This window comes from Carlito syrichta, unplaced genomic scaffold (assembly GCF_000164805.1).
Source record: "Carlito syrichta isolate Samal-C Ts95f unplaced genomic scaffold, Tarsius_syrichta-2.0.1 Scaffold309144, whole genome shotgun sequence".
NCBI classification, from domain to species: domain Eukaryota; kingdom Metazoa; phylum Chordata; class Mammalia; order Primates; family Tarsiidae; genus Carlito; species Carlito syrichta.
In genome coordinates this window covers 599,013-621,819 of record NW_007253240.1, presented here as the reverse complement: position 1 = coordinate 621,819, position 22,807 = coordinate 599,013, and the positions used below count along the sequence as shown (strand labels likewise).

The 22,807-nt window shown below is 37.2% G+C and overlaps 1 protein-coding gene across 1 annotated transcript in view; it reads left to right on the top strand.

Moving 5' to 3' along the window:
• The window catches only part of CDCA2 (cell division cycle associated 2), a 39,504-nt gene extending 18,537 nt beyond the window's left edge, over window positions 1-20,967 (top strand). Inside the window, exons 10-14 of the mRNA XM_008066845.1 lie at window positions 1,835-1,913; window positions 2,985-3,073; window positions 3,958-4,098; window positions 17,029-17,200; window positions 19,760-20,967. Coding sequence (XP_008065036.1) covers window positions 1,835-1,913; window positions 2,985-3,073; window positions 3,958-4,098; window positions 17,029-17,200; window positions 19,760-20,967 — 1,689 coding nt within the window. The remainder of the gene's footprint in view (window positions 1-1,834; window positions 1,914-2,984; window positions 3,074-3,957; window positions 4,099-17,028; window positions 17,201-19,759) is intronic.
• The last annotated feature ends 1,840 nt before the right edge of the window (window positions 20,968-22,807 follow it).

Genomic DNA, 22,807 nt, shown 5'->3' with positions numbered 1-22,807 from the left:
TTATCAAGTCTCACCTGTTTTGCATGAGAGATAATTACACTTTGAAATCATTAGAAGGTCTAAATGATATGTCATGGTTTAAATTAGTCTATTTTTTATATAGATTTTTACCAATTTTTCCTCATTACAGTCAATACTTCCATGGCATTTTGTACATGTGGAACGCCTTTATGTCAATAAACTTAATAACTTAGGTAAGCTAGACAACTTCCTTGAAAGACAAACTACCAAACCTCACTAAAGATGAAATAAATCATTTCAAAGCTTTATATCAATTTAAGATATTTAAACTGTAGTTAATACTTTCCCACAAAGAAAATTCAAGGTACAGATTATTTTACTTATGAATTCTACCAAATATTTAAGCAAGTTGTAATACTAATTCTACACAAACTCTTTCAAAAATTGAGGAATTTGGCATAATTCTTAATTCATTGATGTCAGTATTAACCTGATACTAAAATCAGACAGACATTACAAGGGAAAAAAGCTGTAGTTCAGTGTCCTTGTAAACATAACAATATGTAAAAAGATAATACATTGTAACCACATGAGAATTAGCCTTAGGATGCAAAGTTGGCTTAATTTTGGAAAAACAATCAGTATAATTCACCTTATTAAAAGATTAAGACAGAAATATGATATGTGAGTAGATACAGAAAAAGCACTTAACAAAATCTAGCATACATTTCTCATAAAAAACCAAAATCTGAGCGAAGTATTGATGAAAGGGAATTTCTTTAAACTGACAAACTATGAAAAACCAAGTTACTATTTTATTGGCAGTTTTGTGGTAAAGAAGCTTTGATGCCTATGTTTATACTTGTGTTTTACTCTGAAGTTCCCCGAATAATATAATGTTAAATTGTGTTTATGAATGCGTTTTCATGTTTACTTTACAGGAGTTAGAAAGTCATTGATAGATCTGTATAGCTACTTTCACTTAAAGTTTTATTTTTGATGGATTGCTGTCAGTAAAGTGTTCTATTGTAAACATGATTAGTAAATATTATTTAAAGTGTAAGACCGGGCATGGTGGCTCAAGCCTGTAATCCCAGCACTTTGGGAGGCTGAAGCGAGAAGATTGCCTTAGCCCGCAGGTTCAAGACCAGCCTGGGCAACATGTTGAGACCTCGTCTCTACGGTAAAATTTTTTTAAAAAATTAGCCAAATGAGCCGGGCTCGGTGGCTCAGCCTGTAATCCCGTGCCTTTGGGAGGCTGAGGTGAGTGGATTGCCTGAGCCCGCGGGTTCGAGACCCGCCTGGGCAACTTGGCGAGACCTCATCTCTACAATAAAATAAGAAATTAGTCGGGTGTGGTAGCGTGCACCTGTAGTTCCAGCTACTTGGAAGGCTGAGGCAGAAGGATCGCCGGAGCCCAGCAGGTTGAGGCTGCGGTGGCCAGGAGCGGCCACTGCACTCCAATCTGGGTGACAGAGTGAGACTCCACCTCAAAAAGAAAAAAAAAAAAAGAGCCAGATGTGGTAGCATGCGCCTGTATTTCCGGCTACTTGGAAGGCTGGGGCAGAAGAATCGCCGGAGCTCAGCAGGTCATTGCCGGGGTGGCCATGAGCGTGCCACTGCACTCCAGCCCGAATGACAGAGTGAGACTCTAATTCAAAAACAACAACAACAACAACAACAACAAAATTACATAAAGTCTATGTATTTTTATATTTAATATCTTTGTTTTGCTTTGACTTTTTAAAATCTCTTCTTGATTGCCTGTCTTTATATTACATGAGTTCCTCCTATAAAAATTTTTCTTTTGAGCATTTATATACTTACTAAATTTAAGGATATCTGATTTCTACTCCTTTTCTCCTTTGTTTAGGAAAACATAGAACCACTTCAGGTATCATTTGCAGCTCTGAGTTCTCCTAATAAATCATCAATCTCTGAGACTTTCTCAGGTAGTAACTTTTGTTTATTTTATAATCAGTGTCATTTTTGTGTGTATGGGTGAAATGTGATCTTTTTATTTTCTTAAAAAACTTTTTATATTTGTTACTACAATATATATTTGACTTAAAAACTTAATAGTATCATTTTCAATACTTGTAAGAAGTTGTTTATCTATCTCTCTCCATTTCAAGTGTCATGCTTTCTAATTACCCACATTTAACCTCCTTAGAGGAGGCCCTTGGTATTTCCAGTTGCAGTGAGCAGTGGAGTCGGCCTTGACTCTTAAGTATCAACAGTAAGTTCCTGTTCACACTTTGCAGAATTGAAATATCTGGGTCTTTCTTAAGTATCCAGAATTTTTCCTCAGCATTAAAATGTGGCACTTTTAGCACATGTACTTTCTAAAGTCTCTGGAATTTTTTTTACAGTCATATCAATGCAACACAAATTTCTCCCAGCTTTTCTGTCAAACCAGGAGGACTTGGCTGGCAACTGTCATGGAATGGACATTTAAGAGGAGAGGCTTCATTCGTGTAGCTTTCCTGGTTGAAATCCTTTAATAGCTTCTTGCTGACATAAACCAAGCTTTACTTATCCAGAATCCAAACCATGTGTTATTAAGTCAGAGCTAACATTTGAACCATGGTCTGTAATGTTCTGAAGCCTATGCTTTTCAACACATTATACCACATTTCAAATTTTCATAAACTTTATAAAAAAGATTAAGTATTTTCTTGGTTGTCTTAATCACCTTTATTGAGATTTCCTTGTAGACAATGTAGCGTGGAATAAATGGACATTTGTGAAAATACATGCATTCACTGTATTATGATTTAGTCTTAGCTTGGTAATATATTAAGCAGTCACTATGGAAAGTGGTGAAAGTTTCTGAGTATTTAGTAAACTTAAAGTTAAAAGAAACAATTTGGATCTCAAAATTTATTCCTCTTGGTAAATATTTTTGTTTAGATACAATATTAAAAGAAAACTGGATATCCTGAACACAGTGTATCCGAAAGGTGATGCGTGTTACAATTTTGCATTCATTCCCCTGATTCCGCTTGTGTCTTGCTCATCAGGCACTGATACCTTTAGTTCTTCAAACAACCATGAGAAAATGTCCTCTCATAAAGTTGGTAGAGTAACACGGACTTCCACCAGAAGAAATGTAAGTGTTTGTATTTAGCACAACGTGTTTGTTTTTAAACCTTTCAATATACTTCTGTTTTCAGGATGAAATGATAATGGGTCATACCTTGGTTTGATCAGTGTCATTAAGAACTAACACCTCATTCTAACTAGCATGTAACCTAAGGTGATGATGTTTTCCTGATTTGATTTTAATTAATTCTGTTAGAAGAAAAATCCAATAAAGTGAGGTGCTTTCAGAGTTGTGTTAATATGGAAGGTAATCTGTTTGAAAAGTTTTTTTTGAGATCTGTATTATTTTATAAATTTCATTGACATGAAAGTAGAGAAGATCGGTATATAATCAACAGAGCCAGAAAATAGCATAAGTTTTTTAGAATTGTTCTTTGATTTGTTTGTAATACTTGGTTTCAGCTGGGAGTTATATATAACTTCCACTGAATGTATGTTTTTTGCTATTTTGTTAAATTAGACAAAATTGGATTTTTGTTTATTACATTATAGTGTATAAATATGTACTGTCTTAGGGTTTCTAGCTAATACAGTTGAATGATAAACCTGAAATTCAAACCTAGATAATATAAGAGTTTATTAATTTTTCCTCTGTAACTCAATAGCAGTGCTATATTGTAGGTTCTTAATAAATAGTTGATGAGTGAGCAAATTAACTAATTCTTAAGCTTTTTTTTCTTTCTTCCCTAACATAATTGAGGAGTATATATATTCTTCTGGGTCTGTATTTGATAGTTCAGACATTGGTTATTACCATTTCCTTCATTGTGAGTTAAGAAGAAATGGCATGTAAAACGGTAGAAGCAATATGGAAAGAAAAACAGAAGTGAGACCTATGCATTAAAATGTAATTGCTTGTACCTTATGGCATCCTTTAAATTTTTTTAATAGCAACTGGCCAGTTTTACAGAAGAGAGTGTTTGCAACTTACTTAATACACAAGAAGCTCAGCCTTGTAAAGAAAAGAAAATCAATAGGAAAAAATCTCAAGAAACCAAGTGCACAAAGAGAGCACTTCCTAAAAAGAATCAGGTAAGTGTGTTTAAATATATAATAAAGAGTAAAAGCCGTGTATTCCTTTGTGATAGGATTAGGAAGATGCAGAAGCAAATTTTTTTCCAATTAACATTGCACCAAGATTATTAAAATCATCTTATCCTAGAGTAGAATGGGCAATAAGGGGTTATATAGTCAACTGTTAATTACCTAAGGAATATTTTTGCCTCTTCATCTTTGTGTTGCATATGTCCTGCACCGTAAATAGGATGAGTACCCCACCTGCAATGTGTTGGGCTTCTTTTCTTAAAGTTACTGAATCATTTTCTTTGTATTTAAGGAAACATTTAGAAACCAGATCTTATCCTTCTTAACACTTCCAGTCATCTCACATGCCATCACTCTATATGTGTTTAGCCAGTCTAACACCTTAGCGCAGTTCCTCTCCACGTCAGTGATCGAGACTCCACTACTCGGAAGCCACCCACTTACTTCCTCTGCCATTCCTACTACGTGTCCCTACCTCACACCTTCTTGCTCAGAGTGACGTACATTTGGTTGGCTCCTGCTCTGACCCACCCTCATGTCCACCCAGTTTACTCGCTCGCTTGCTTGTCCATTCTACACTTCTAAGCACTGATCTTCTGGCCCCTCTATTTATTCTCAAGCATTCAGATACCCCTTAAATTCATGCTTCCATTTTCATCCTGACCTGCACGAAGTATTTATAACAGTCGTCAGCATTCTTAGTTCTGTATCCTTTTCCTTCCACCTTATCCACCCAGGAATATTTCCACTCTGGGTGAGTTATCCCCTCTCCCATCTGACAGTGCCACTGGAGAGACTCACATAGATGTGGGGATCGGTACAACTGCACACTCATTGCTTCAGATGTTAACTGAGGTCTGGCCTTCACTACTTTGCCACTTCACTTTCATTGTTTTTCCAGCTGTTAGTGACTTAGTTTTCTAAAACCCAATACATATTTTTCAGTCTTGTTTTCGTTGACATCTCAGCATTTGACATACTTCATTTGATAAACACTCCTTTAAAGTCTCTGTTAGAGGTTTATTTTCTTCCCCCCATCCTTAAATGTATTTTCCAGAATTCTACTCTTTACCTTTATAGATTATTTATTTTGTGTGATTTTATATGCTTCATGGTTAATGAGAAAATTTGACCAAGTCTTCCTGATATACATATATATTTATAGATATTTAGCTACCTATTAGACATTTCTTCTTTAACCATCTTATAAATAAAGCACTTCAAAATAAGCTTATCAATTTCACCCCACCCAAAACATTCCATAAACTTGCTTCCCTCTTTATGAAATAAAAATGACTGCTTTTCTTGGTTGAATGGCATAAATATTTTTAAGTCATCAAGTCCAGGAGAAGCTAGGTGTTTTCCTGGTTTAGTTCTTTTTTTAGGTCACACACTTCTTTAAAAAATGATGAAAGGTCCTCTTGCTGAAAACATACACCTAAATCCAAAAATATGTATACAACTTATATTATTACATTAGAAATTGATTTCCCTTATATATACATACACACACTCACACACACACACACACACACACACACACACACGTACTTATTTCTTCATGTAAAACTAATGCCCAGAAAGTTGAAAAAAGATCAAGCATTAAGTTGCTCCAACCTCTTCCAAGAACCTGCTGAATTAATGCAATTTATGTAATAAAAGGAATAGACTTAGAATAGCAGTGAGAAGAGGAAAGGAATGAAGAGTGGTACTCAGCAACAGACTTCCCCCTTCAATGAATTTCTAGAAGACAAAGCAGATGGGAGCATGTTGACAGATAAAAGAGGTGGAAAGATTTACAGCTCAGAATGTGCTAGAAGGGAACTACGAGGAGCTGGGAGCCAGCCTGCTCATGGGAATCCCAGGAGACCCCCAGGCCCAGAATTGGCAGGTACGATGGATGGTGAGGGTGAGAAGTAGTACTGAAAAACAGAGATTAATTGATGTCCTGTATGCGGGACAGTTGGCTGTCACCTCCTCTCCCACCCTGATGCTCATAACAGATGTTGTTATCTAGGTTAAAGCCCCTCATTCCAGCATTTGGAAAGTCCCAATCTTGAAAGCCAGCTGTTACCCTAAGGCGAAGCCTGACTGTTGATAACTCCACATTCTGCCCTGTCCTGTCTCACACAGAGTTCTTAGAATTTTTATACAGCAAAGAGACCGAACTGAAAAGTAGAGGAAACCCATACCAACTTATACAATATTTTCTTGATTCAGAATCTGATGATTGAATAGAACCAATGGCATGAAAGAGAAAAGATCAATATTAATGAGTTAAAAAACTGACCCCAAGGTTGCGGATGGTGGCTCACACCTGTAATCTCAGCACTTTGGGAGGCAAAAGCAGGAAGATCGTTTGAGTCCTGGAATTAGAGACTAGCCTAGGCAACAAACATCTATACAAATCAGTAGTACAAAAGTTAGCCAGGTGTGGTGGTATGTGCCTGTATTCCCAGCTACTTGGGAGGCTGGAGCAAAGGATCACCTGAGCCCAGGAAGTTAAGACTACAGTGAGCTGTGTGTGTGCCACCACACTCCATTCTGGATGTCAGAGTAAGACCCTGACTCAAAAAATAACAAACTGACCCCCAGAGAAATGGATTATTCAAGAAATAGAAGGCAATTTTATATACATAAATGCTCTGATATACTCAGATTTAAGAAAATATTGATTGGATGTGGTGGTTCATGCCTGTAATCCCAGCACTTTGGGAGACCAGTTGAATGGATTGTTTGAGCCCAGGAGTTTGAGACCAGCCTGGGCAGCATAGCAAAACCTTGTCTCCACAAAAAAGTCAAAAATAAATTAGCCAGATGTGGTGGTGTGACCCCATAGACCCAGCTATTTGGGATGCTGAGGTAGAAAGATCATATGAGCCCAGGAGGTCAAGGCTGCTGTGAGCTGTGATTATACTCCATTATACTCCAGCCGGGATGACAGAATCAGATCCCGACTCAAAAGTAATGTTATCTGACTAAAACCAAGAGGGAGATGCTGTGAAAAAGAAACAAAAAAGTAACTGCGAAACTAAAATGTATTAGTTGAACTAGAGAATAAAGTTAAGGAATGTCTCCCAGCAGGTAGAGCAAAAGAAAGACTGGTAATGGCAGAGCACACTTCCTAGGAATCTTAAGAAGAGGAAGAAAATAGAATGGGAGAAATCGTCTAAATAAAAAAGAGAGGAAGCCGGGCTCGGTGGCTCAGCCTGTAATCCCGCGCCTTTGGGAGGCTGAGGTGAGTGGACTGCCTGAGCCCGCGGGTTCAAGACCCGCCTGGGCAGGCGAAACCTCATCTCTACAATAAATCAAAAAATCAGCTGGGCGTGGTAGCACATGCCTGTAATTCCAGCTACTTGGAAGGCTGAGGCAGAAGGATCCCCGGAGCCCAGCAGGTCGAGGCTGCGGTGGCCGGGAGCGGCCACTGCACTCCAGTCTGGGCGACAGAGTGAGACTCCAACTCCAAAAAAAAAAAAAAAAAAAAGAGAGGATTTCCCAGAACTGAAGAAAGAAATCTTCAAGTTAAAAGAGCCAACTGAAAGCCTCCTCCAAGGAAAGAAGGCAAGGAGTTAGACATGTCACTGTGAAACTAAACACAGTAACAAGGAAAGTGGGCTTTTCCTACAAGAAGCAAGAATCAGAGTGGCATTAAGTTTAACAGTGGCCTGAATGCTAGAAGGTCATTCAACGGGACACTTAAAGCTTGGAAGGAAACTTAATTTCAACCTACTTATTCTACACCCAGCCAAACTTTCAATTACGTGTGAAGGAAAAAAATAAAGACATTCGGGAACTGTGAAAGTTCTCTTTTCTTTGGATGTCACTGGAGGAGAGAACTCTAGCAAAATGAGGGAAGCAGGACACTGGGCCTGACAATAAGGAGATGGTTCTAGGGAAATCGGCGATGATAGCTGTTCAGCCAGCCCAGAAGAGCAGCCAGTCCAATTTTGAGCAGGAGGAGAAAGTCCTCCCAGGGGAAGCTCTGGAGGGAAAAACAGAAAGACCTAAGACTGAGCAAATGGAAGGTTTGTCACATAAGGGAAAAAAATATAACTATACACCATTCAAGTAAAAGTCTATATGAAAGTACATATGAAGCAAACGTTAGTTAGTGTGATTTCAGCAATAGTGTAGAGTAAGGAAAACTACATTTCATTTCATTTTCCTTGTTTTTTAAAACTGAGTTGGGTCTCGCTCTGTTGCCCAGACTGGAGTACAGTGGCACAATCATGGCTCACTGCAGGTTTGGTTTTTTGGGCCCAGGCAATCCTTCTGCCTCAGCCTCCCGAGTAACTTGGTACTACGGGAATACACCACCATGCCAGGCTAATTTTTTGATATTTTTTGGAGACAGGGTCTTAGTATGTTGCCTAGGCTTGTGTTGTACACCTAGGCTCAAGTGATCCTCCTACTTCTCCTCCCAAAGTGCTGGGATCATAGGTGTGAGCCGCTACACCTGACCAGAAAAGTCTCTTTCATAATGTAGGAATCCTCCCTCAAGGGCACAGAGGCAAGAAAAGGAAGATGAGGTCAGTACTTGGCAGAGTGATGGAAATTGCTGCCATAATAATACAGACGCTGTTTGTTTTCAACTAAGGACAAAGCTTCAACAACTTGCTTGTTGTACAGGACAATATAAATATTAACAATGTAACAACAAAGGGAAAATGTAGCTAATAGCAAAAGGTAGAAAGTAAGAGAAAAGGTAGAAGCACAGAACACTGTAGGTGGTCCAAGTGCAGACTGGAGCCAATCTTGGCATCACCCCTCCGCCAGTGCAGTGCCGGACAAGATTTTTGACTCCTATGTCTCTTTGTAAAATCATGGTGTGGTAATAGTTCTTATGTTAGAAGCTTCTTGTGAATTTTAAGGAATTCATCCATGTTTAACTCTTAGAAAAATGCCTGGCAGTAGCAAGCCTTGCGGCTGTTATAATTTATCATCTCATAAGATACATTCAAGAGATCTATTTTTTAATTTGGTGAAAAGAAATAGAAGTTCAAAGTTAACCAACAGAAGAACCGAAATTAACATAGGAATGAGGAAGGTTTAGTTTAAGTGAGCAGTATCTTTATCTTTCATAGCAAGGAGTCAACAGATATCTAAAGATAGATTAAATGCTACTTTTAAGTTAGAAATAGCATTAGAATTCTGAAGAGTAAATTCCTTTAAAAACTAGAAATGGAGAAAGTTTCCAAAGTATGACTCAAAGACCAGAAACAGTGAGGGCAAAGAATTAGTGAATTTGACTTCTTTTGAACCAGACAACATGGAGCACGCATGGGGGAATAAACCTCCATAAGAAAATTTAAAAGGTAAAGGACAAACTTGGAAAAAATATTTGTAACTGGTATCAAACATCAAGGATTAATATAACTAATATTTAAAGAGCTTCTAACTTATTAAAAAAGGAACAATTGTAGAAAAATCTTCAAGAAATAAAAAAAAATTTATAAAATTGAAGTGCAAATGACCCTTAAACGTATGAAAGAAATGTTGAGACTTGCTCATCATAAAAAGAGAACTGTCGCTCTAGCATGCATTGAAATACCATGTCTTACTTTTAGGTCAGCAGAAATCCAAAAGTTGACCACACACTGTTGGTAAGGCTGTAGTGCAGATAGGCACACTCATACCCTTCCCAGGAATGCAGACCTCTACGGAGGAGAATTTGGCAGTATCTGTGCAAAATAAATTCTCATTTACCCTCTGATCCAGCAGTCCTGTTTCTAGGACTCCATCTCAGATTCCCTGACCAGAATACAAAAAGGTATGTTTATAAAGTTATTTATTATAGCATTTTTTTGTAAAGCAAAAGATTAAAAGAAAACCGAATGTCCATCAAGCTGAGACTTGTTCAGTTACCTGTGGTGTGTCCACCAAGTGAGAGTTTTGCATCTGTAGAATGAGTGAAGAGAACTTTCACGCACTGCTATGGGGTGATGGCAGGATGAACAGTTAGCCCTCTGGATGTGCTGGTCCCGCCTCCACAATTCAACCATGGATTGAAAATCTTCAGAAAGAAAAACTCAATAAAAAAAAAATACCACAATAAAAAATACAGTATAATAACTTTATGTGACCTTTACATTGTATTACTTTGTAAGTAGTCTAGAGATGATTTAAAGTATATGGAAGCTGTACTTAGGTTATATGCAGATACACACCGTTTTTTATAAGGGACTTGAGCATCTGCAGGTTTTTGGTATTTGGGGGTTCTAGAATTAATCCCCCATAGATACTGAGGGATGACTATATTTTACCTTCAGAGTGAAAAAAGCAAGTTATAAAATGACGTATGTAGTAAACTACTGGATATGGGCTGAATTCTGTCCTCTCCCAAATTCATATGTTGAAGTCTTAACTTGCAGTACCTCAGAATAGGACTGTATTTGAGGATTTAGTCTTTAAAGAGGTGATTCAGTTAACAATGAAACCTATAAAGTAGACCCTAATCCACTCTGACTGGTGATTGGCGGAATTTGGACCCACAAAGGGGTACAAAAGAAGCATGTACATAGAGAAAAGACCATGTGAGGACACGGAGAAGGTGACTATCTGCAGGCCACAAGGAGACCTCAAGAGATACCAGCCCTGCAAACACTTTGATCTTAAACATCCAGCCTCCAGAATTGTGAGAAAATTAACTCCTGTTGTTTACACTACCTAGTCTGTGATATTTTATGATGATAACCCTAGCAAAGTAATACACTACATTTATCTAAGAAAGTAGGAAACATTAAAAAGTGATTTTGTGTATGTACACAGACATATGAGGTGTTTTAGGTTTTTGTTTTTTAAGTGGAAAAATAAGTCAAAGAGAAATAAAGACATATCTATAGGGAAAGGCGAAGGCACAGAGGATGGAGTATGAATAAAAGGTAGACTGTCATAAGTGGCTACTGCTTTTTAGTTTTGATTTTGGAACCCTGTAAATGTTGTTTATGACTATGAAACTAAATTAACACAAAACTAGGAAAAGGAGAACAATCCCTAAAAGCAAAATGAAACAAATGTTATGTCGAGTTAGCGGCTTAACATCATTAAGGATTTTTTTTTTCATCTAGTTAAATTCAAATATATCTTAGGGGGATAAATCAGGGACAAAAACAACTGTGAATAAATCATAAACTATATGAAACACTCATATTGATGAAGCATTCAATTTAGAATAAAGTTCCTATTTATAGAAGAATTTCAGCTAATAAAAAATGCTCATTAAAGCTGCTTAGGCATTAACTAAAAGGCTGATAGAGCAGCAAGGTAAGAATCAACTGAGTAAAGAAACAGCATGCTGAATGGGGGAAAGTATTTTCAAACTGTCCATCTAGTAAGGAGTTAGTATCCAGAATACACGTGGAACTCACTAGCAAGAAAACAACCCACTGTAAAAATGCGCAAAGGCTCTGAATACACATTTCTCAAAACACAAAATGGCCAACATCATGATTATCCAACAGCTGAAAGATGGAGAGGAGTGGAAGAAAGGGTACTATGTGTACTCTGTTGGTGGGAATGTAAGTTGGTTCAGCCTTTTTTGACAGTCATAATATAGAGCCGAATCTCTAAACAAAATGTTTTGTTTGGAAAAACAATTGCAGTTCAGGGCATACAAACTGACTGGGGTAGTCTTCCACATGTCTAAAGAAGAAAGAGAAAGTTGAGTATTTTATTGAAGAAGTGTTACATATTGTTTTGAAAGAAAGTTAAGAAAATTCATAGGCACTAGTGAAGTTTTAGGAGCCGACAAGCTCTATTGGTGAGTGGCAGCAGTAGGTAAAACTAGTCTTAGGGTTGTAGCAGGTCATTTCAGCAGCTGGCTTAAAATGTAATTGGTGCTTTATGCCTCAAGTGGTTTTTTTCTCCCTGGTCTCTTGACTGTAATTTTGTTGGGTATGACATGATACCTCCAATTCATGTCATCAGTTTTCACAAGGGAAAACAGTATGGATGTTCTTTAGAAAGTTAAAAATAGAACTGCTAGATGATCCAGCAATGCCAATTCTGAGTATATATCCAGAAGAAATCAATATGTTGAAGAGATTTCTGCAGCATTATCCCCAGTAGCCAAGTTATGAACTCAACCTATGTTCATCTATAGATTAATACAGAAAGGAATATAGTATATGTGTACAGTAAAATCCTATTCAGCCTTCGAGAAATTCTGTCATCATGACGACATGGATGGACCTTAAGGACATTATGCTAAGTGAAATAGCCCAGGCACAGAGAGACCAACTGCAAGATCTCACTTGCATGTGAAATCTTAAAAAAGTAAAACTCACAGATACAAAGAATAGGAATGGTGGTCAGGGACCTGGTGAGTTGAGGGAAGCAGAGAAGTCTCTGAAAGGTACTGTTTTTCTGTTAGGATGAGTAAGTTCTGGAGATCTATTGTACAACATGGTGACTAGTAAATAATAATGTTTACTTGACAAATACTAAGTGATTCCATCTTAAACATTCTTACCACAAAGTATATGAAGCGATGAATATATTAATTTGATTTAATAATTTCACAGTGTGTACACATATCAAAACGTCACATACACCATAATTATGCAACTTTTTATTTGTCAGTTATGCAAGTTATATTTAAATCTATAATCAAAATGGAATCTGATCAAGTTTCTAGATATCATTACCAGTCTGTAGGACATAAAGGGCTAGAGGAACGTAAGGGCATACCTTGACTATAGTCGCCAAATCTGGAGTTTGGCTAATTCTCTAAGAGGGATGCCTCAATCTAGTCACCAAATAAATGGCAAGGAAAATTTAAAAAGGAGCCATAGAGTAAGAGACAAGATATACCAACTGAATGAACACATGGAGATTTTATTGGAGTCCTGACTTCAACTATAAAAACAAATAATTGGCCAATTGGAGAAGTTTGAACCCAGAGGAGAAGGGAAATTGTTGTCATTATGGTTTTTTTGGGCTTTATTTGCATTTTTTATTTTGAGATCGTTTTATAAACGTGCCATTCTAAGAAGTAATACAGAGAACTCAAGTATCCTTTCCCCAGTTCCCCCCAATTGTGACATCTTGCAAAGCCATAGAAAGTATCGCAACAAGGACATAATACAGATTAGAAACAGAGATCTCTCCAGTGGTCCTTTTGCAGCTATATCCACTTCCTGGCCACAACCCCATCTCAACCCCTGCTAACCACTGATCTCTCTCCATGTCTATAATTTTCACATTTGAGAACGTTATATACATGGAGTCATATGCTATGTTACTTTGGGATTCAACTTTTTCACTCAGCATAATTCTTCAGAGATTTGTTCAAGTTGTTAAGTAAATCACTTAATTCTTTTTTTATAGTAAAATTGTATTTCTTGTCTTTTTAAAAAAAGAGTCTTTAACTTTTTTTTTTTTTTTGAGTCAGTCTCACTCTGTCACCCAGGCTAGAGTGCAGTGGCATGCTCATGGCCACCACAGCCTCGACCTGCTGGGCTCAGGCAATCCTTCTGCCTCATCCTTCCAAGTAACTGAAACTACAGGCGGGTGCCCCCACGCCCAGCTAATTTTTTGATTTATTATAGCCAGAAGGACTTGTCAAGTTGCCTAGGCTGGTCTCTAATCCACTGGCTCAGGCAATCCTCTCGCCTCCACCCCCCAGAGTGCTGGGATTACAGGCCTGAGCCCGGCAAGTCTTTAACTCTTAAAGACAACTGCAGAATTTTCGGGTGAAATTATGTCTGGGATTTGCTTTAAAATAATCTGAGGTGGGGGAGTATAAATGGGCCATGATTGTTTGCGTTAGTAACTGAAGTTAGTCGGTGGGTACCTGTGGTTCTTGCTACTTTTTGGGTGTTTGAAGTTTGGGGTTATAAAACATTAAAAGTGTAGCAGAATGAGCCTTTTAGAGAAGGAGCTAACCACAAGGACTAAAAGCAGAATCAGTAAATAAGTAAAGACCAGAGGTAGGGAAGTGTGCATTATAAGTGTGTCTTTATAAGCTTTTCTATACAATTTAGTTTGTCGTCATGTTCATGAATTATTTTTGAATAATTTTAAAGCTCTTTGAAAACAATTTAAATGTCTTAATTGTGCAAATAAGACAGAAGGTAAACATTTACTGTTACATGACCTCTCTCACTGTGTGAGAATTATTGATGATTTTAGAGTAAATAAGATTGCTTTAGGGGTAGTGTTTTTGGCTCTCTTTCATCTGCCTCAAGTCTTAAATCACCCCCCATTTCTGGGCCAAATGGCTTTCCCGAGGCCTCTAAATGTGTATAGCTTCTTTTGTTTGTTACACTTTTGTACTGTGGTAAGTTCAAATTTTGATAAATTTCTGGCCTTTGCTGATGAAATCTTTTCATGGCTAAGATCAGCACTGCTAGATATATTTTCCTCAGGTGCTTTAATTACTGTTTTCGGAGGGTAGTGATGTACATTTTTTGGCCTGTGACCATGAGAAAACAGGATTTTAGTCTTTCAGTCATGTTTCTGTGATTGTTTTTCTTTGACAGTCATTCATTCATTCATATTTGTAGAGTACCTACTATATGCCAGACACTATTATAAGTACAGAGGACATCTTGTACAAACAAAGATTTCCAACATCAAGCTAAAGCTTTTTTCCCCCCTTACCTGTAAATCAGAAACTATTCTAGAGGCTATAACCTAGTAACATTGCCTATAGTATATTAATTGACTGTGCCCCACAGTAATACTAATAGTGTAGTTTGATTTTAAAAAATTTAAAATGTGTGAGGTCATGGGTATGTTAATTAGCTTGATTTAGCCATTCTACTGCATGTGTGTAGAGAGAGCAAAACAACATGTAGTACACCATAAATACATGACTTTTATTTGCCAGCTTAAAAAATGTATACATATTTTTCCTCATATCAATTCTAAAAGTAACAGGAAGATGTTTAAGACAACCAGAAGAACTAAGACGTAGCTCTTAACCATGGGTCAAACCCTTGTTAGCCATGTCACATGTTAACTCATTTAATACTCCCCACAGCTTGATGTGGTGTGCTATTGTGATTCCTATTTTCAGGGGAGGGGAATGAGGTCCAGAGAGTTGAAGTAACTTGCCTAAGATTTATAAAGCAATTAAGTGGTAGAGTCAGGATTTAAACACAAAGTATCTGGCTCCAGAGGCTAAATGTTTCTCTTTTGCAATTTCTCTATGCACCCCAAGTTAATATTTTTCTTTTCTCTTGGCTTCCACATCCATTGGCCAAGCCAGCATTTCCCCAACTGGTCCATGGAATGTCAACAGATGTTCCATGAAAAAAAAACTCAATGGAAAAATATTTAACCCAGCATTTTCCTAATGTGTATAGGGATTATTTATACTGAGGACTTCTCAGAGAATTTAATGTTGAATGTATATTGTAAATCACCAAGAGGAACATTCATCTTGTACAGCTCTAAAATTATTTTTCTGTGGAATGTTTTTGTTTTGTTTTTACTGGGTATCTATAGATATCTCAAGGAACACATAACTCTGTGCCATTTCTGTACTCTTGAATCTCACCGTTAGATTCACCTAAATCTTCTGTGCTGTCCCTCAAACGAGCCTTCTTAACTGTAAGACCAAATGTTGATGCTCCTCCCAAGTCACCATGAAGTGAGCCCACGTTGATTTCATTTGATTCATTGCCGACAAGGGCTCTGCCTGCTCTGCTAGCCGCTTCTGCCACTCCTGCTTGATTCCACCGGCCATGCGCCACTAGGGCGCACAGCCCTTCACCTTTGCCACACTTCCTTCCTTGACCTTGTGTATGTGTCTCTCCTTTTTCTTTGAAGAGCCCTTCTGCCCCATCCCCCATAACTGGCCAGAATGATTCTCGCTTGTATGAGGTTTGACTTAGAGACACTACATTTTCTGTGGAGCCTGTCTTGAACACCTCCCTCAGGCCAGGTACTCATCTCAATCCACATTGTCTGTCACGGTAGGGATGTATTATATTATAACCTTTAGAACAGAGGCTTTTTAAAGACCACATCCTGTTTGTTTTTAGAATCCATACCTAACAAGTGATTACCTAGCACATAGCAGTTTCTCAATAAATGTTTGAATGTATTCCGCTTTTGGGAAGCATTAATTATTAATATGTTTTGCATTGACCTAAAGTCTGGTTCTTCCAGCATTACTTACTACATTGAGTAGATTTCATTCCTTTTGCTCATAACAATCTTTCTTTCTTGTGTTTCAGTACAATGAATTTCCCTGAAGTCTTTTCTATGTGAAACTTCTTTTTAAAACATAAAGCATTATTTCTTGGTTGCTAACGTGGCATCAGAATTGAATGTAATACTACACCCTGCATATTATTAAAGCAGCTTTTAATTTTTGTGGAAGCCTACATGTTTTCCATCAATTATTGCCAGACTTGTCCCCTCCTTTTACTTGTGCTTATTAAAATCCATCTTGTTTTGACATATCCATTTTCATCTTGATTAATTCATCTGTTGTTTGAATCAAGTCAGCTGGTTTTGTGACTGTTTCTTCACCCAGACCTAGGATCAGAAAGCAGTCTTCCATAGCATTGCAATAGCTAACTCATGCTAGGTTATTCCTGAGTCATCTTATCTACATCCCACTTATAAATATCTTTTGTCTTAGGTCTGCACAGTTCTGCAGCATCTAATCTATTTTTCACTTATCCAGCTCATGTTTTGATGAGTGCTGTTTTGAAGTACAGAAAGCTACTGCACAATGTATAAATTCACTTCTGCTTCATAGTTTGACTGCGTGTAAGTTACCTAGCCCCCATCCCAGACTCAGATGCCAACAATTTTAAATGGAATCGCTGATCTTCAGTTTTTCTATAAAAATTATCTTTTAAATAAAGTACTGTGTGAATGATAGAGATGTTATAGAAGTTAAAGGGTCAAAATTATACATGTACTCTTTCTCAATTGCAGTGTTTTAATGCATTTTCTCAGGTTTTAAAAAGTTGCAGAAATAAGAAAGGAAAGAGAAAGAAAAGCGTTGAGAAATCTTTATATGGAGAAAGAGACATTGCTTCTAAGAAGCCCCTGCTAAGTCCTATTCCTGAGCTGCCTGAGGTCTCTGAGATGACACCTTCAGTTCCAAGCATCCGAAGGATGTGTTCAGGTATCCTATCAGTTCTATTTTATCCCTCTTTTCTTTCTCTTTGTAGCTATTTCACTCTTTTTCTTTCTTTTTCCCCATTCAGTATATAAAGAGTACATAGATAAAAAGAGCAATTTCCTCATAATACCATGAGAATTTTAAGCGAAGGAAGCAGTAGCTTGTAACTTTTAGGTAGCTTAGATCCTTTTCAGGTTCTAAAGGAAGCTCCAGATCCTCTCCCCAGAGAAAGTCAAGCACAAGATTGTGCATATAGTTTCAGGGGAAATAATTAAAGCACTTTGATCAGAGAAATTTATCTGGTGGTGTGGTCCATCATTAAAAGTGAACAAGAGCTGAACGTGGTGTGCACCTGTATGTAGTCTAGCTACTTGGGAGGCTGAGGCACAAGGAGCATTTGAACTCAGGAAATCAAGGCCAGCTTGGGCAACATAGTAAGACCTGGTCTCTAAAAAAGAAAAACAAAACAAAACAAAAAACGAATGAGTCAATGGCTCAATAATAGATATATCGTATATGAGTTAAGGACAAAAATTTTAAAAATAAACTTGCCCCATGACTTCATTAAATATCTAAAAATAATGTTTATAATTTGAGCTTGATTACCCTTCAAGCTTTGTTTATGAGCAAAGATATTTTTTCTTTTCTTTTCTTTTCTTTTGAATCAGTGTCTGATTTTGTCACCAAGCTAGAGTACAACGGCATGATTATAGCTCACCGCAGCCACAGTCTCCTGGGCTCAGGCAGTCCTTCTGCCTCAGCCTCCCGAGTAGCTGGTACTGTAGGTGCATGCCACCACTCTTGGCTCATTTTAAAATTTTTTTGTAGAGATGAGGTCTTGCTCTGTTGCCCAGGCTGGTAGTATTCAGATTTTAAATGGACTGAATCACGCTGGCAATAAGGATGTATGTCCATCTGGTGTGTTGATTTGTATGGAATCATTTAAAAAATTGCTGCCTCTGTCAACCATCACATATGTATAGCCTGCCTTCTATATGTCAATGTTAGGATAAGGTAAGAGTGTAAATAAATAGCCACCCTACAGTTGCACACACACCAGCTCACACTCTTCTCCTGCCACACCATTTCATGGAGTATCCTGGGTCGGGATCTGCCACCCCATCTTTTTTTAATCTGGCTTAGCGTTGCTCATCTCCCAGGTGTTCTCTTTCCTGGACATGTCTTTGTTTGCAATATACCCTTGTCATCTGGTTTTAGGAGGATATCTTCTCCGTGTTCCCCCTCCCCAATACTGCAGTCTCCCTGAGAGTGGAAACTAAGTCTTATTTTCATTGTGTTCCTAGTTCCTAACAGGGATTTTCCAGTAAACTATTTAAACAATGACTGTTAGTATAATTTTCCATCTTACATCCTATTGGAGACTCTATTTTTAAAAACACCTGAAGCATTGGTTACCTATCGCCAGTGGTATCACCTGCTACATGGGTTAAAGCAATTCATTCCTTCCTTCCTTTCTCTTGATCTTTCCTTTTGCCCTCCTCTTCTTTACCTTTCTTCTCCAGTATGTTGAATTTTATGAAAAATACATAAATATAAATTTTTAAAGATGTATGAAGACTTGACATGCTGGTTGGCATTGAGTGGACCCTGTCCTGTATTAATCTCTAGCTTTACGTGACATGATTTTAAGTACCTTAATCATGGATTTATTTTCAAATTGAAACATTGTTTTTTTAGACTTTTGACTCAGGAAATCATATATCTTTCCGTTTTTATTTTGTTTAAAACACTTTTTATATCCATCTAATTGGCCACTTAAAAACATTCTTATCTGAGATAGCAAGACAGATGGCATCTAATAGTACTGAGACTTCGAGCACACAGAGCCCAAATTCGTTTAAGCTGTTTTACTTGTCAATCTTAAAAACCTTAATGGTTTTTTTTTTTCATCTATGATGTGCCAGAAACACATGAAAGGCTACCCATGGCATAATCTTCGCGGAAGATGAAGTGTGGTCAAAGATAGGGGAATAAGGAGTAAATCTTTAGAATACTGAAACAAGCATGCCTCTGCTTGAGAGAGCACTGTACACTTTATAGCAGTTTCTAACAGGGGGCAAGACCTGAGTGTCTTCAGGCATGCCCTTTGAACTACTAAGTCCTGAAATATCCCAGAATTCCAAATTTTCTCTCTACTATTTCAGGAGATACATTGATAGAAAAGTTTCAGAAGCATAATATTTCGCCTGCTGCATAATTCATTTTGGAGAATTGTGGCTGCCTTGTGCTACCGGACCTTGTAGTGTTGGAAGTCGGTTAGGGTGGAGGAAGCAATTTAAGATGCTGTTCTTGTTTTCATGGTCTGAGATTATGTGCTTATTAATTCAGGCACTGAGGACGTATTTTCTTAACCTGTGGATTAGGGAGGAAGAACTAAAAGAGGAGGACGATGACAGATGGGTACAAGTCCAGTGTAACATTTGTGGGTCTTGAGATTTTGAAAGCTTAAAACACAATAGAGCACTTGTTTATTTAATAAATGTAAAGTTTATTTCCATTGTTACTTTTTAATTATATTTAAACTTATTTACACGCCTATAGATGATTTCAGCTCAAATGGCAAACTTGAAGAAATGAAGACTCCTAAAAATCCTATTAAGAGAAAGAATCTTTTTCCTCAGAACCCAGCAAATGTGCATATGAATCAAGGCTTTAATAAATATGTGTCTGAATTCTGCCACTCTTACATAAAAAGTTCCTTATCACTTGGTAAAGCAGCTTCTGCTAAAGATCCAAATACAAATATGGTGGGCATGCATGAAAATGAAAATACTCCTTTAAAAGCAGAAATTAAGTCAGAAAGTGAAAATGAACCTAAAACCGAGACTGACAGTGCTTCTGTGATTGAAGAACACATTGTGTCAGATCATCCAAAATCTGAATTGATCCTGCAGGGTCAAGAATTATCTCCTGGCGGTCAAAATGCAGACAATCTTTGTGAAATCTTTACAATTTCAAGTGCTGTAAACAGAAAGAGTAAAAAACAAGATGACTTCTTCGTAGCTGCAGAGGGAAAACTGCAGTGCAACCTTTTAATAATGTCTGACGCTCAAAAGGAATGTAATAGTTCAGAAGATGTCTTCATGGAAAATATAAAAGAATCTAAATGCCAAAGTGAGGATTTGGGAAGAAAATCTGCAGAAAGTAGCAATGTTATGAGTTGCAGAGAAAAGAAACGTAGAAGACGCTCTATGTGTTATTCTGATGATCAACGTTTACATTTGGAAGAAAATGGAGATCACAAACCTTCCTACAGTGTGGGCAGCTCTGTAGAAATTAACTTAGAAAATTCCGAACTGCATAAAGATTTATCTGATGCCATAGAGCAAACTTTTCAGAGAACAAATAGTGAAACCAAAGTGCGACGTAGCACCAGGCTACAGAAAGATTTGGAGAACAATGGTCTTGTATGGATTTCGCTTCCATTTCCTTCCACTTACCAAAAAACCAAAAGGAGAACAATATGTACATCTGACAGCAGAGGATTTGAAAGTATGTCTCCTAGAAATGAAACTGTGCCCTCCACACAAAGACTGGGTATGGTGCCTCCCGTCTCAGGTAGAGAAAACAACCAGAGCCTGGCTGCTGATTCTTCTAATGTACCTGGTAGGAGGAGGGAGAGCTTTTGTGTTTCTACACTTGCAAATGCTAAAACTACTACCCAGTCCAAACACTACAGAAGAAGATCCTTTCTCAAGGAGAAGGGAGGAAGCTCTCTAACTGGCTTGGAAAGGAATGGACATAGCTGAGAAATAGAGCAGAATTGACATTTCCTGCAGAGCATTTGGCGAGAGAGAAGTAACCACCTATGCTGTAAAGATTCGTCTAGTTCCCATCCTCTATTCAGCTTCAGTCTTTTAAAAGTTCCAAATAAATAAAACCATTCGAGTTCATGAAACTGCTTTTAAGTAGAAATTAGTGACTTCCGTCGTCATTCGAAAAGAAAACATTCTATTAAAATACGTTCTTCTCCCCCCAGAGGGTCAGTGCTTTATTACTACTTTGCTACAAGGATTGTTTTTAAACCTAACAACGTATCTCTGGATTTTTAGAGACCTTTTTTAAAGTACATATATCTTTAAGTACATATTTACCACTGAGGGTTTAGACTTTCTTGTAAAAAGCATCTGTTACGATTGACTGATTTTTGTCTGGACAAGATGTGTTTTGTGTTTGTGTTGTTGTTTTTTTTTTACAAGACAAATTGATAGAATTAGTGGAACTTTATGAAAATCGAAGATAATATAAACTTGAAGATTTACAGTGGGGGGAGGTGTGTGGTTTTTTTTTATACAGAAACGTTAAAAATTTTAACATCGAAAAAAATTGAAATTACAAAAGTTGCTTTTCTTTTGGTTAAATGTAGGAGAAGCTTTGATGATTTGGTTTAACTGTCTCAGGTGAAGTTTTTACTATTAATAGTTAAAAATGAAATCCTAAAACAAATACTAGAAAATTACTTCAATGACCAGATTTTTATGTATTCATCATTATAAATGAATATGTAATTTGGAAATAACTGAAACCATTCTTTCCTTCAAAAAGGATGCCTATATGCTTTGTTGGGTATGTGTGGGAGGATTGATTTTTGGTGAAAATATAGCAGTTAAAGACTGGACTCCTGGATTATTCTAATTAGTCATAGGTAATTTGGTATTTAATTCATGTTTTCCTTGAAAACATTTTTGAAAACCAGAAACTCTTTTGAAGGGGCACTAGAAAATTAGTTTACTAACGTAAAGCATGGTAGGTCACTAATTTCTTTTTTTAACACAGCATTTTCTCACAGTTCTAACTTTATTTTGTAGTATCTGGTATTATCACTTGTCTCGGTTTTCCTAGTTAAGTTTTTGCAATATCTCCAATGACTATTTCTGTGATAGCAGTTTGAAGATCTAAATTGCTATATATATGGAATTTGTGAAAGCATATAAATCAATATATGATTAAACAATTGTCTTTGAAATCCTTTAAATCATTAAACTCTCCCTCTCCATGATAGCAGAAACATGTTAACAAATAGAGCTCTCTATAAATAACACAACAGGGAAGAAAGCCCCCCGCTGAGCGGCCATTTCCCCCTCCTTAGATAGAGACTATTTGTTACCTTCTCGGCACCGGCAGGTCTGGAACTCCTGCTGCTAGGACTAATGTATTTTACATTAACGCTCAGAGTGATCCCCAATTTCTTCTGCTCAACAGTAGATTGCTTTAAAAATTCTTTTATCGTTGCATGTAAATTCTTTATAGACTTTTCCCCTCCTATAGTTTGGTGTGGTTGGCAAATCAGTACCGCTGAAAACAAAGCAAAAAACGAATTAGCTTTTTGTGAAGTTTTTAGTTCTGTAATTTAAAAATAAAACTTTCAGAAACGTAGGACAAGAGGATTTTTAACTTTTTTTGCATTTCTCCTTTGTTTAATATAAAGACTAAAAGCTATTGATTGTTACTTCCTTGCTATTGTACGATGATAATATCTCAATTCTATCTGATTTTTAAAAATTTCTCAAAAAGTGCTAAAGAGAATGAGGGAAACATTTTGATCTGTGATTTTTCAGATGGTATTTCAATGTAAAATTGTACTCACTT